Here is a 15,516-nt window from a genome sequence, read left to right as displayed (position 1 = left end):
CTGTGAACTTCTGGCACTTCCGCTTTGGTCTTTGGTTAACAGGACTAAATATCCGGGGAGCCATAGTTCTCAGTAAGAAAGTTTAGAAACCTGGGTGAAAGAAAACTGGAGGGCTTTGTGGGAGGGAAGGGTTAGATTGATTTTAGAGTAGGTTAAAGGGTCGACACAGCACTGTGGGCTGAAGGGTCTGCACGGTGCTGTGGTGTTCTGTGTTCTATAAGATGTGGAGTGACGGTAAAGTCCTACTGAGGGAGTGGTAGTTGCTAGCAGAGTCGCAATCATGATGTCGTTTGGGAATGACTGATAGCCAAGTGGCACCACCTGCTGGAATTTAATGTGAAGAGCAGGGACAGTGAAGCACCACTAGGACGCACTGGCTTCATTCACATCAACAGCAGATTAACATCGTAAAAATTGTTAATTTAGAACGCTGATTTCAGCTCCAGTGCCGATATTCTTAAAACAGCCTTGCAAAGGGGCAACAATGGAAGTGAATCTTTTATGTGCTGTTTGTGAAATATGTTCTGTGTTGCTCCTTGGTGCCAGAGGAACACTGCTTCGTTTTGCTATGTATACAGTAGAATGACAATGAACATGAGAGAAAAATACATGGAAATGTGAGAGAGATAAGTTTGCTAAATTGGTGTTTTACATATGAGAATGTACCTCGGTTGAGGTATTACAAAACATTGAGGCAATACATGGCAAAACAATAACAATGCAGTTACAGAGAAAGTACAGGCAGGAAGGTGCAAGGCTGGGGACTGTTTAATAGTCTTACTGCAGTGGGATAGAAGCTGTCCTTGAGCCTGGTGGTATGTATCTTCTGCTGGATGTGGAGGTAGAAGAGAGAATGGTGAGGGTGGCTTAAGTCTTTGATTATGTTTGGCTCCTTTACAAGAAACGTAGACAGTCCATGGAGGGGTTGCTGGTTTCCATGATGTGTTCAACTGCATCCACAACTCTTGATAGATTCATAGAGCCCTACAGCTTAGAAACAGACCCTTCAGCCTATCTATTCTGTGCTGGACTGTTAGTTTTATGGTCACAGGCAGAGCAGTTGCTGTATAAAGCCGTGATGCTTCTGCATAGGATGCTTTCTAAAGATGGGAGAGAGACAGACAAGTGTATAATTTCTCTTCAGGTTTACTGTATTTAACATTCCCAGCTGGATATGTTTACAGCAGGTTTAGTTGAATTTTTAATATAGTCTGTACAAGTATGGTTCTGCGAATATGACTATATTAGGTTGTCATTGACTGATCTTGACAATCATCCCTCCCATCGATCTGCAAGTCAGGAGTGTGAGGGAACACTTTCCACTTCCATGGATGGAGTTGTCTATGCACAGTGCTTCCACCATATGTCCCATCAAACTACAAGGCGGGCGGGGTGAGGAGTCTCTCTCCATTCCCTGCATGAAATTAGTCCATGCGGCCAGAGTTGGTAGTGGTCCTGGATGCTGGGGGGCTAGTGCCCATGATGGAGTTGGCTGTGTTTGCAGCTTTTTCCGTTCTTGTCCAAAGACTCCTCAACACCAGATATGAAGTTATACAAAATACCGTTTTATGGAACAAGAGTCATGGGTGATAAAACTGTGGTTAATCTCCCAGAAGTGTGAGGGAGGTAATATGACACGTTTACCTTTTGATTCAATTAAAAGCATGGTCTAATGAAGTGTAAAGTTTCACACAGTCCTGTGGCTGTGCTGGACATCTGTGAACAGTGTTATCTTTACACTTAAGGTTATGTTTGCTAAGTCACAAGGGTTGAGTTGAGAGGTTTTGTAAATATTTTACACACTACACTTCACTGAACTTCTTTACTCAGAGAGTGGTAGCTGTGTGGAATGAGCTTCCAGTAGAAGTGGTAGAGACAGGTTCAATATTGTCATTTTTTAAAAATTGGATAAGTATATGGACAGGAAAGGAATGGAGGGTTATGGGCTGAGTGCAGGTCGGTGGGACTAGGTGAGAGTAAGCGTTCAGCACAGACTAGAAGGGCCGAGATGGCCTGTTTCCGTGCTGTAATTGTTATTTGGTTATGGTTACACTGCTATAAATGCAAGAAGAGTTTGGGGAATCTGTTGATTGATTTTTGCTAACCTTGGGAATAGATTTTGAGTCGTTGGAAAAAAAAATGCAGTCGATGTGGATTTTAATGAAAGCATATTAATTTGTTCCCCCTGGCTCTATTAAACAACTAACTCATTCAAATTAACATTAATAACACAACAGATTAGGAATTTCATCCTCGAAAGTTGTTTTTCCAGCTCTTTGACTGGAGTTTGGGTGTCATGATGGCACGTCTCTTTAGTGATTTATAATGTGAATATCCTTAACATCGGTCATGACTATTTTACAAAGAATGGCATGTCATTTTTAATGGAATAATTTACCTTAAATTAATTAATTTTAAGATTGGCTTGCATCCAAAAGAAATACCTGATATCAAAATGAACTTGCTGGGAGCAATACACAAGACCACAAGACATTAGGAGGATGATTAGGTTATTCAGTCCATTGACTCATCTCCACCATTCAATCACGGCTCATTTCCTTCCTAACCTCATTCTCCTGCCTTCTCCCATAACCTTTGACAGCCTTATTAATCAAGAATCTATCAACCTCCGCTTTAAATATACCCAGTGTCTTGGCCTCCACAGCCATCTGTACATTGAATTCTACAGATTCACAATGAATTCCTCCTCATCTCGATTCTAAAGTAATGTCCTTGTTACGCATATATAAAATTTGTCTGTAAGCAGTCATTTTGGGATCTCTAAGACCATAAGATGCAGGAGCAGAATTAAGCCATTCAGCTCCAAGTCTGCTCCGCCATTTCATCATGGCTGATCCATTTTCCCTCTCAGCCCCAATCTCCTGCCTTCTCCGCATATCCCTTCATGCCCTGACTAATCAAGAATTTATCAACTTCTGCCTTAAATATACCAAGTGACTTGGCCTCCACAGCTGCCTGTGGCAACGATTTCCACAACTTCACCCCTCTCTGGCTAAAGAACTTGCTCCTCATCTCTGTTCTAAAAGGACCCCTCTCTATCCTGAGGCTGTGCCCCCTAGTTTTAGACTCCCCACCATAGGAACAATCTCTCCAAATCCACTCTTTTGAGACCTTTCAGCATTCGATAGGTTTCAGTGAGATCACCACTCATTCTTCTGAATTCCAGTGAGTACAGGCCCAGAGCCATCAAATGCTCCTCATATGACAAGCCTTTCAATCCCGATAAGTTGATTAACATGAACCGAGCATGTGTCTTCAATTCTTTCCAAACAGCATCAGTTCTGTCAAACAGGACAAGATACTAATGGCACTATTATCTGTTATGGAATCAAGGGCAACTTAATGTTTATGAGCTTTGAAATACAGTATTCACCATTCACTGTTTGAACAGATTTCCATTATCTAAGAGCCTTTTTCTCAATGAGTGATCGTCAGTGTTGAAGAAGAAAGTATTAAACTTGTCACATGAGAAGAGCAATCAAGTGCTTAGCAGCAGAATAATATATACACTCAGTGTGTGAGCTCTTAAATAGCACAAATTATTCTTAAATTGTGCCAAACAGACGCAAACATTAAACTTTTGGCTTCATGCCCTTTCTCATTTGCATGTCTGTGTGTTCATTACTTTGTAACTGCCTCTGGATTAATTTTCACAAGCTTGTCTATCACTTTCTTTCACAAGGCGAAAGTGGAGGAAGGGAAACTTAGGCAGCTTTGGTTCCTGCTGAATGAAAGTTGAATAGAATATAGATCTGGGTAAAGCGGGAAACACAGATTTCCATGCTTTTCCATTGGGCTGTATCACCTTTCACATGTCCTCTCTCTAAAGGCATTTCATAAGACAAGATCGTCAGAGTATCAGCATCTAGTTTATTATCACCGGCATGTGTCGTGAAATATGTTAACTTGGCAGCAGCAGTTCAATGCAATACATGATAATAAAGAAAGAAAAATAAATAGGTCAATTACAGTAAGTATATATGTATATTAAGTAGATTAAAAATAGTGCAAAACAGATTGTTCAGTATCTTTTCCAATATACAGTAAATAAGAGTAAAGGAGAATAAAGTAATTGTTTTCCTGAATCTGATTCATCATAAAAAACCCAGTAATATAAAGAACAACATTTTTTTATATAAAGAACAACATTTTTTTAAAACTATAAATAAAAATACATTGGAATCAGAATCAGGTTTAATATCACTGGCAAATGTTGTGAAATTTGTTGACTTTGTGGCAGCAGTACATTGCAATACATAATATTGGAGAAAAATGAATTACAGTAAGCATATATATTAAATTTAAATGAAGTAAGTAATGCAAAAATAAAAATGAAAGAAGTAGTGAGGTAGTATTCATGAGTTCAATGGCCATTCAGAAATCGGATGGCAGAGAGGAAGAAGCTGTTCCTGACTGTATGTCCAAAAGATGCTGCTAAGCACAGCAGTATCTGTATCTAAGGTGACTCTGGCAAGAAATGATAAAGTAGTGGTGGTTGTGTGTGTGAATAAGTGTATTAGTGGGTGGAGGGGTTGATCAGCCTTTCTGCTTGGGGAAAGTAACTGTTTTGAATCTAGTGGTCCTGGTGTGGATGCTATGTCGGAGTGGGGCAAGCTGTCCATGAGCAGGATAGATGGGATCCTTCGTGACGTTACTGGCTCTTTTCCGGCACCTTTCTGTATAGATGTCCGCGGTGGTGCGTAGGCTGATGCCAGTAATGTAGAGTTGTGTCACAGTGGCACAACTTGTAGAGCTGCTGCCATATAACTCTCTAACCCAACTTTAATCCGGATCTCTGGTGCTGCCTTCGTGGTGTTTGAAAATTCTGCCCATGATCACATGGGTTTCTTCTGGGTGCTCTAGTGTCCTCCCTCTTTTTAAAGATGTTCAGAGGGGTTAACTGGTCACTGTGAGTTGCCCATACTCTGTAGGTCTGGCAGTATCTGGGGGAGTTCTTAGAAATGCAGAAGAATAAAATAAAATTGTTATTTATTTATGATTTCGAGATATAGTGTAGATACAAGCCCTTTCGGCCAAGAACTGCAACATCCGGCAACCTTCCTACTTAACTTCTAGCCTAATCACAGGACAATTTACAATGACCAATTAACCTACAAACAGGGACACATCTTTTGACTGTAGGAGGAAACCGGAGCACCCAGAGGAAGCCCACACGGTATACAGGGAGAACATACAAACTCCTTACAGACAGCACCAGAATTGAACTCCGAACTCCAGATCACCCCAACCCGTATTAGTGTAGCATTAACCACAATGCTACCGTGGCACGAGATTCTGCAAATGCTGGAAATCCAGAGTAACACACACAAAATGCTGGAGGAACTCAGGTCAGGTATCATCTGTGGAGACGAATAAAGAGCCAACATTCCAGGTCTGATGAATGGCCTGAAAACATTAGCTCGATGTTCCTCTCTATCAATGCTGCCTGACCTGCTAAGTTCTTTAAGCATTTTATGTGTGTTGCTCTGGAATTGATGGGGTTTAGTGTAAAACAGGGGTTCCCAACTTAAGGTCAATGGACCGCTGGTTAATGGTAAGGGTCCATGCATAAAAAAAGGTTGGGAACCCCTGGTATAAGGGAAACTTGATGATTGGCACACAGTCAGTAAGCCAAAGGATTTTTTTCATGCTGTATGACTATAAAGTGTGCTGCATCATTCCCTCGGCCTAATGGAACATTAATTTTTAAATTTCTGTACTATTAGTAATTGCTGAAATACCATTTGGCAATTCCTTTGTGTTTTGATTATAGGGAGCAATGGTCCTCAGAAGTTTTGTGTCGAAAAAGTGGGGAAGGAAAACTGGTTACCAAGAAGCCACACCTGGTGAGTTGGGATTTTTCTGGTAAGATTGGGAGGGGGAACATTTGCTGGTGATTAGTATTCAATTCCATTTGTAACTCTAGTTTACTTGAGGCAACCTTGACCAGCACTAGAACGATATTCCAGGCATGTGCTGACAAGTGGCAAGTATATTTATGCCACTTAATTGTAATCGCTATTTCTAAAAAGACCCTAAGTTGTATGACTCAGTGGTATAACTATAGCTGGATCACCCACCATCTGCACTGACAGGGTCATTGTTATGAAGTCTAACTACTGCACCTATAAATGTGGGGTTAGAAGAGCTGGTCAAAAGCAAGGAGTTCTTAAGCAAGTGTGAGGGAATGCACTGCACATCCCTCAAGAAAGTCCTTGCCATCTTGAACAAAGCAATCTGCTTGATTATCACCCCATCACCACCCTGAGCACACACCAGAGCACTGCTACTTCAAGTGAAAGGCACTGTAGCAAATCACCAAGGCACTTCCTAAGCCCATGTCCTCCTCAACGTAAGCGAAAGAGACCAGGTCAGCATATGGTATGATGAGACCTGCCACTTGCAACTTTCCCCCTGCCTCCTTCAACAAAGTCAAACAATCCCAGTGCAGCAGCATAACCCTGTTTGGGAATGGAATTATTTAATATTGCCACTCAAGGCAATTGAATTGGTAAGTGTGGAATTACCTTCAGAAGAGGTTTATTGTTTCAAACTGACAGCTTGCCTTTCTCAAGCATGCTTAAATGTGGGCATTATACATTAAATGCTAATCTTACTAGAAATCCTCTCATCCATGAGGGTTTATTTTTAAATCAACTAAGTGTCTATAACTTGAGCCTCATGTTTTTTCTTTTCCTGTATTGGTTTTTAAATGTTTGAGGTCAGAGGTGGTAAATTAAATATTTCGATTTTTCTTTCCCTGCTAAGTTTATGATTCATGAATCCATTATTAACTTTAGAACATGGAACAGTACAGCACAGGAACAGGCCCTTCAGCCCACAATGTTGTGCCAAGCCAATTAAATTAGTAATCAAATAGCCAAGTACACTAATCTCTTTGACCTACACAATGTCCATATCCTTCATTTCCCTCACTTCATTTCCACCACTCTCTGTGTAAAAGAACACTTGCCCCTCACATCTCTTTTGAAAATACCCCTTCTCACTTTAAATGCATGTCTTCTGGTATTAGAGATTTCAATCCTGGGAGAAAGATACTGAACATCTATGCCTCTCTTATTCTTATAATTTTTCTCTGGCTGCTCAAACTATCTCAGCAGAACTTTGTCAACCACAGATCCCTTGCTTGATGGTATTGGTCCATGGCATTAAAAAAGGGTGGCATGGTAGCATCGTAGTTAACGTAACACTTTACAGTTCCAACGACCCGGGTTCAATTCCTGCCGCTGTCTGTAGGAGATTGTACATTCTCCCTGTGACTGCGTGGGTTTCCTCCAAGTGTTTCTGTTTCCTCCCACAGTCTAAAGATGGACCTGTTGGTAGGTTAATTGATGGCTGTAAATTTCCCATGATAAGACTAGAGTTAAAATCAGGGGATTGCTGGACGGTATGGCTCAAAGAACCTGAAGGGCCTGTTCCACGCTGTATCTTAAATAAAAGGTTGGGAACCTCCATTTGGTAGCAAGCAGTTAGTAGTAGAAATACTGCGGAAAAGTTGGTCTGAAATTAAGTCCATTTGGACCATAGAGCTCAGTAGCTTCACAAATTATTTGTTTTCAGTATTTCCATTACTGCAGATTTCAGTGTGCCCCCAAAGAGCAATTTGGCCAAGCATTAAAGGGAAAGGACCATGGTCTGGAACTTACTCTCCTGAAGCGCACTGTTGTGTAATAGTGTCCACGGTGAACTAGAGAAGCCATCTTGTGTACACACACTAACTACCTGTCTTATGCAGTGTCCTCTATAATAATGAGACTGATTTAAACAGCAAAAAAGGTAGTCTTCTCTTGAAGAGAGAGGTCTGAATGCAAATTGGGAGGGGTGAGGAAGGTGATCAGACTTGTGTCATGAAACAAAATAAGGGGAAAAGGACAATCTTCAAACAGCTGGTGGAACTCATCAGATCAGGCAGCACCTATGTAAAGGAATAAACAGTCAGTGTTTCAGGCCGAGATCCTTCATCAGGTCTGGAAAGGAAGGAGGAAGAAGCCAGAACAGGAAGGTGGTGGAGAGGGGAAGGATTAAAGCTGGGAGGTGATAGGTGGAAGATGGAGTTGGCTGAAGAAGAAAGAATCTGATAGGAGAGGAGAGCAGACCATGGGAGAAAGGGGGGGTAGGAGGGGCACCAGTGGAATGCGATGGACAGATGAGGAGAAGAGATAAGAGGGAAGCCAGAATGGGGAATGAAAAAAGAGAGAAGGGGTGGGAGGGGATTGGTACAGAACAAGCAGAGGATGAGGCATTCAGGTGGTGTGAGGTTTGAATAGGAGAGAGGAGTGATAAAGTTAAAATCTTCTGTATCAAAAAACAAAACCAACAGCTTCAATGACGATCACGGACAGGTGTGCAACTTGATGATTAGCTTGCATCATTGTGCCTCTGATTTTTATTTTCTGTGATGCATCTCTCCCTGTAGTTTCAATCGTTTGGATCTGCCGCCGTACAAAAGCTTTGAGCAACTGAAAGAAAAGCTGTTGTTTGCCATCGAAGAAACTGAAGGTTTTGGACAAGAGTAACAACCAATGTGCTGTCTGTTATTGTGAGCAGCTTTGTAAGGAGGAATGCATTTCCATTTTTTGTGCTTTCTTTCCAGTAGACATCTGTTTGCCAGACATGTCAGGACAGACTATTTGTGTCAGAAACCCTGTGGGGAAGTAGCTGTACAGCTTTGTCTATCTACATTTGCAAGCTGAAAATGCCCGATATAATGCGGAAATTGTACATGTTCAAATAGAATTAATGTGCTGTGATAAACAGCTTCGACTGCAGTTTGTTCACTTGTATGTGAGGAAACAACCGGGCTGCATGAACAGGAATACAGTCGGCTGCTCGTCAGCTGGTTGGTGAGGCTCTCCTACATCTGACACTATCATGCAGTTGAGGCTAAAGCAGGGCTGGAAAGCTACCCTGGCTGAACCATGTCCGAGTACATCAACCCTCTCCTTTTCTTCACTTTCTGAGTGCAATGTATTTATTATGGTCCATCACTGCTTCTTTGCCATCCCCACTTGCACATCCTGCATTCATCTGTCCAGTAACCCATCTTTATCCCATCATTTGTTTATATTCAATTTTACTAAGTTTTAAACAGTGTTCTGAATTATAATTCAAGTGCTGCAAGTTTGAGGTTATCCTTTCCATTTAAGAAAGTCCTATTGAAGTATGCTCCCCCATTTTGCTGATAATCCAGTGAACAGATGTCGACTGTGTAGTTTTGTACCTTTTATTAATTTTCTTTTAAAGTCATTATCTGTAAAGAAACAATACTCATGATGTTATTCTGAATCAAACCCACCTCCTTCATACAAAGGGTAATTGGAATGCAAAGGTCTCCATTCTATATTTTTAAGTAAATGTGAAAGGTTGCTGAGGTAGCTCTAGTTTTATAGAGCATGACTGGGAAATGTTTGTGCTATTTGCATACTGATGTACCTAATTTGGGAACATCTGCCAAATATAAGCATTGGCTTCAGCTGGAGCTTGAGCTTCCCCCCACCACCTCCCTCCCTCCCTCCCCTTAGTCTTTTAGGCTTCTCCTTGCTTGTACATAAAGCTGTGTGGATGATTTAGCACAAGCGACTCCTGAGGATGTTTTATAACGAGCAGTCTCTCTCACACGCCTCTCAAGGTAGCATTGGATCAAGCAGCTTCCCTACTCTCTTCCCCTATCTTGTTTTAGAAGGCTTGTCCAGCACTTTGTAAGATGGATCTGTTTTGAGGCTTCTGAACTGTGTGGAAAGAGAATATTCTCCAAAACAGCAGCAATCAAAGGCAACTTTTCAGAGACCATGTCCTCATGAGGTCACTTTTATGACCAGAAGTAACTGCACAGATTTTTTACTACCTGGAATTGTTTGCTGTCTGTGAACTTAATGCTTTCTGGAATCACTGCATCTTCTTGTCTGCTCTACCTCATTCCTTGGAAAATGAACTTCAAAATGGTCCTAGCAGTTTATTTAGGATATTCATATAGATTGAATTATCAGTTTTAACCCTGCCTCTACATTTTTCCAGCACCACTTCCTTTCCGCTTTGTATTCTAACTCCAGACATTTTCTGTTCACCCCAGCTACAGTCGGCAGGTGTACCCAAGCAAAGAAGCTCAAGTGATTTCATCTGAAAGCTATTAGAGTATGAAAGCGAATCTTAGCAGGGATAAGATGTACCTACCCTAAAATTATTTCTAGGGATAGTATAATTTTGTATTCTAAACTGTGTTGAATAACTTTGAACCCAATAACGTCATGAAATCTCCACAGCAAGTTCACCATTTCTGGTTACTATCCAGAAAGGATGTTAATGTGTGAGGACAAATTCCTGCCTAGCCTTGATGTCCTCCTGCATTAAATTTCCTGTGAAGGATCACTGGTTGGGCTTACACATCCTTCAGCACCAAAAAGCTGGAGGCGACAGTGTACGAATGGTTTAAGGAAAGATGGGAGAAATCTGAATTACGCGTGACAGCAGTAGGAAGGAACATGCCGTGTGTGATCTGTGCTGCACTGTTGAATAGGTCTGTGATTATTACAAGTGCTTTGGTGTGCATTGGAGTAATTGCATCTCCCAGCGATGCTTTAAGGTTTTCCACTTGCTTAATTTGGAAAGATGCAATTTTTCTAGCTTATTAAAAAACATAAAGAAATGTCCAAGGCATAGATCTTGTGAGTTGATACATGGTGTCTGAGGGAGGTTTACTGTCCAGTTATTAATCTCGCTGGCTTGAGATTTAAGTAATTCAATTTGTAAATAATCCGGAAAACACAAAACTTTGTCATTTCTGCAATTCAGCAGAATTGACACTCTTTTCTCACCAGTCTCATGCTCCATTCTCCACAAGAAAGACCAATATATCATTGTAAATTGGCTGGCCATGCATTGCTGGGTGCAATGATTCTGAGAGGGGGAAGTGGTCAAGGTCACTGCCAACTAGCTGAATTGCATTGGGGGTATAAAAGGGAAATTAATCTGTGCCTGTATGCACGTCTTTTGAACACCTGGCTGAACACGGCTTTGCATTTTGTACTTAAAGTGGTCTGTCTGGACTTGCTGGGCAAACTCAAGTGGAAAGTTGTAGCTAAGGCCAAAACTGCTGGTGTGATGAAACATCTTCAACGAGAGACTGACATGTCGGGTTATGGAAATTTATTTCAATAGCTAACTCTTAAACCATTTTGTTATATATTGTTAAGATTAGTTAAAAGCTCTATGTAAAGGATACCAGAGAGCTTTTTTGTGAAAACTTGAATATTTTGATTTTATGAAATCTGTTTGCATTTGTAGTTGTGGCTGCAGCCTTAACCTTGAAACCAGCAAAACTAGACCTGTTGGTGGGTGCAAGTTCAGAGATTGTGAGGTCCTACATTGTGACTGTCTCATGTTGTGGAAGGAAGATTTGGTTTTGTGTGCTAGCTAATGCCCAGTAAAAACCTTTCCTGGGCCGATCCAAGTGTGGACTTGGCGCATTGAGGGCGAGGCCAAGACCAGCTGCTCCCATTTTCTGATGCCTCTGCTTAGATACCTGAAGCCCCAGTGAAGCATTCCCTTGCAGGAGTTGGGATTACCATTCTCATTTTGAAAGTTATATAGACTCTGAAGCCTGTTTCGACTGTCTTAACATTTAAATAGGATGCTAGTCGGTAGCTGCACAAAATTGGCCGGCTAGTTTTCAGTCAGGGCCCTTAACCCCTGGGTCTTGTTATCCTGCACTTCAGTTAGCTTGACCTATGTGGCCTCACTATGGGGGTCTGCCCGCTCCTACATCAAATGGCGATCACATTGTATTAATATCTCAGGCATGGTTGGTCGACACCTGAGTGAACAAAGAAACCACTCTCGGGTACCTATGTTTCTTGTGCTATTTTTGCACTCCATTGAAGGTGTATGGAGATACCAGTTAGCTGGGTTAAAGACCAGTCAGATATATTTATTGTTAACAGGTGAGATTATGGGAGCAACTAAACATGGTTCCTCCCTTGCAGGCCAGTTTTGTTTCTCCTTAGCCTTGATTAATATTTAACAACCTTTGTAATCTTGTGTGATATACATTACTGAGAATGCAATAAGCGAATGTAGGCTAATATTAAATATGAAGCTCCCGTTAAATGTGAATAAATAATTATTTGAACTTTTTGGAATGCATGTGCTGTGCTAGGCAGCACTTTACACAGTTGTATTTCAGCCTCTAACCCTTGCCACCTGCTTGCCACAAATGGACTTTTCCACTTAACACCCAACAAGAAACTATGGTACATTTCTTCCTTCTCAGCCAGCAAGCAACAACACATTTTCAGGAAAAAATGAGGTGTGGAACAGTCCTTTATTGCTGTTTGTCTGTCTCCATCTCGCCTTACCACTCCTCCTCCCTTTTTGTCTTTGTAAAAAAAATGCCATACCTGTGTTAGTCTGACCCTTTGTTGTCTGATGCACACTGATTGCTAAATCCCAGTGGTGTCCTATATGTATAGATACAGTGACTTGCAGCTAGGGGCTTATTCTTGTTAACTAAGCATATCTAATTCACAAAGTGACATGTCATGTCCCCACCTTTTGTCAAAACAGGGAGACTGAGCAAACTGCCATTCACCTGAAGGATAATTTATAGATGCACCAATCCAATCACAAACTAGTTCATTAGACGATGGTACTGCATGGTTTTAGAGTTGTGAAACAGAGTAAACTTAGCAAATTTTATTCAGAATCAGGATCACTTTATTATCAATATGTGAAACATACCAGAATTGATAGTTTGGTTTCAAGCAAAAAGCACAGGACAGTACCATAACAGGCAATAGCAACCAACCACTTACAAGTCATAAGCAAAAGAAATACTGCAGATGCTGGAAATCCAAAGCAACATACAAGTCAGTAGTGCAAACAGTCATGAGCAGTCAATAATTAGCAGAATAGACAGGCTTAAATTTTGTTTGTTAGTGGGAGGCAATGCTTGAATTTATTAACACAGTTTTGACACTTCTAACCATCCAAATCGAACTAGACACTGGACTAATTCAGGAAACCAATTCTTCCCCCCTCATAATGGTAATGAGCGAGTTCTGCAGGTACCCATGAGAAGTTGCTTTTCTATAATACTGCTGATCATAGTTGCTAAGGATATTTGGGGCAAATAGTTTTACTCTGTGGTGGGAGCTGGAGATGGAGTTAGTGTATGCTGGTGTGAATGGATGCAGATTTCCGACTGAGTAATAGACTTTAGTTGAATGTAGCAAAAAAAACTCCCTACACAATTCATCCCAAGTTTAGACAATTCTCACTCTAATGACTTGGACAAAAGAATTATTTTCACACTATCACCCCACCCCCTTTTCTTCCTGTTAGTACATGAGCTTGCAAATGTGCATGTTGCAGCTTTAATTTCCCCATTCATCCTCAACAAGAGTTTGTAAAGAGATGCCTAGCATAATTGTCAGTGGCTCCTGACGCATAACTCAGTTGTACGGCTGCTGGTTTGATTCCTGACTTGTTCCGCTTTTATTTTTCTTAGCGGGTGGGGTCTGGGGAGAAGTAAGATCGCCCCAATGTGCCATGAAGTAAGCCCTGCTGGAAGTGTGTTAAAGTCTAGGGGTTTAGGATGACTCACTGGATGAGATTGTATCCTGGCAGGACTCAGCATCTTCAAGGGTAGGAAAGGTGAAAATGTGTCAGCAACGTGTTTGATCGAGTACCTGACAGCCTTGAAACACAGAGAAAGCAAGAAGGGAAATTCCATTGTGGCTGTAAGTCTGCCATTTTGTTCAGGAAAAACTGGAATCTGAAGCCAACCGTGCTACACCATGATTTTAGTTACACATTCTAAAGTTACCCACTGTGATACCAATTTTTTTTTTTTTAACTGACTTTCATTCAATCTGTGTAATCCATTGTCATTTGATGATGATTTGAAGAACTTTGGAGGCTTGGTAAAGGCGAGGCTCAGCTACTTATCCAATGGTTATGGCCTGGAGATTTTAAATCCTTTTTTTCTTTGACTTTAGGGTGGCAGAATAGAAAAAGACTAGTCTGTTCCAGCTCTCTTCACCTGCTCCATTTTTACAATCATAAACATGCTAAAAGCAAGCAGTTTAGGTAAAATAGCATCTAAAGCAGGAGTTCCTAACCTTTTTTATGGCGTAGGCCAATATCATTAAACAAGGAGGTCCATGGACCCCAGGCTGGAAACCACTGATCTAAAGAAACTTGAAAGTAAGTTCCCCACCCCTCTCCCCGAAGTGCATTTATACTCATTTGTCCGCTCATTCATTCATTCAGCAATCATTAGAAGTTTCTAATGAACTGGTTAATTCCATCTGCGTGACTACCATTTTTTTTCCATTTGTTGGTGTTAAATGAACTTTGACATTTTTCATGTTATGAGTGATGAGACTTAAATTTAAAGGTAGTGTTTTAAAAAAAAAACAAACAAAAATGATTGGCAACTCATCTTCTTACCTATGAATACCATGCAAGCTGTCCACAGCAAATCATAGAAAAGGTATTCTGCTGGAAATCCAGAGTTAACACACACACACACGAGATGCTGGAGGAACTCATCGAGTCAGGCAGGGTCAATGGAGAGGAATAAAACGGTAACATTTCAGACTGAGACTCCTCATCAGGACTCAACAAAGGTCCTGATGAAGGGTCTCAGCCTGAAACTTCCGACTCATAATTACTTTCCATAGATGCTGCCTGACCTGCTGAGTCCCCCCCAGCATTTTGTGTGTGTGTCCACAGCAAATATTTGAAATCTTCCTTTGTGCCCATCTGTAGGGAACCAAATTCCTTTCAGACTTTTGCCAACTTAATCTTTTGTAATGTTGCACCAACCACACACATACCCATTGGATAATTGCTGTGTCATGGTCTTTTCCTCATATCCTCCTGTGTACTACTCATCAATGTATAAATAGCACTGAATAATAATTTGATTTAAAATTAAAATGTCTTTGTTCTTTTAAGTAACTAGCTGAAAAGTATTTACAAGTAAATTCTATAGGAAATTTAATAGATGTTATTTCTGAATCTGCAACGTAATTTAAAGAAATTCAGATCTTTGAGCTTTCTACATCATGTTAATTTCCACTGTATGATATCTAAGATGTAAATCATGTTAATATTTCTGTGTTTAATCATTTTGTAATGTTCCAGAAATAAGTTAAGGCTAATAAGGTAATTCTGACCTCTGGCACAAGCTTCTTATCCTGTTTACCTATGTAAAAATAGTTAACATTGTATATAAAAAAAATTAAAAGCTTCTCAACTGTACAGATAACATGAATGTGTGTTCCTTTTGTGTTTGGATAGAGTACTAGAACCATAGTTAATTTAGAATCGGGTTTAATATCACCGGCGTACATCGTGACATTTGTTGTCTTTGCGGCAACAGTAAATGCAATGCAAAATAATAGAAAAAACATGAATTACAGTAAATACATATGTTAAATAAGTTGTGCAAAATAGAAATGTTTAAAAATTAAT

General features: G+C 40.6%; 1 protein-coding gene across 1 annotated transcript in view; it reads left to right on the top strand.

The window, feature by feature from the left end:
* Positions 1-15,310, top strand: part of LOC140736202 (E3 ubiquitin-protein ligase Itchy-like) — a 145,943-nt gene extending 130,633 nt beyond the window's left edge. Inside the window, exons 24-25 of the mRNA XM_073062112.1 lie at positions 5,795-5,867; positions 8,459-15,310. Of these exons, the coding sequence (XP_072918213.1) occupies positions 5,795-5,867; positions 8,459-8,558 (173 nt within the window). The 3' untranslated portion in view covers positions 8,559-15,310. The remainder of the gene's footprint in view (positions 1-5,794; positions 5,868-8,458) is intronic.
* Positions 15,311-15,516: the final 206 nt, after the last annotated feature.

Source organism: Hemitrygon akajei, chromosome 11 (genome assembly GCF_048418815.1).
Source record: "Hemitrygon akajei chromosome 11, sHemAka1.3, whole genome shotgun sequence".
Classification (NCBI taxonomy): Eukaryota; Metazoa; Chordata; class Chondrichthyes; order Myliobatiformes; family Dasyatidae; genus Hemitrygon; species Hemitrygon akajei.
This window is presented reverse-complemented; position numbering and strand designations above follow the sequence as displayed.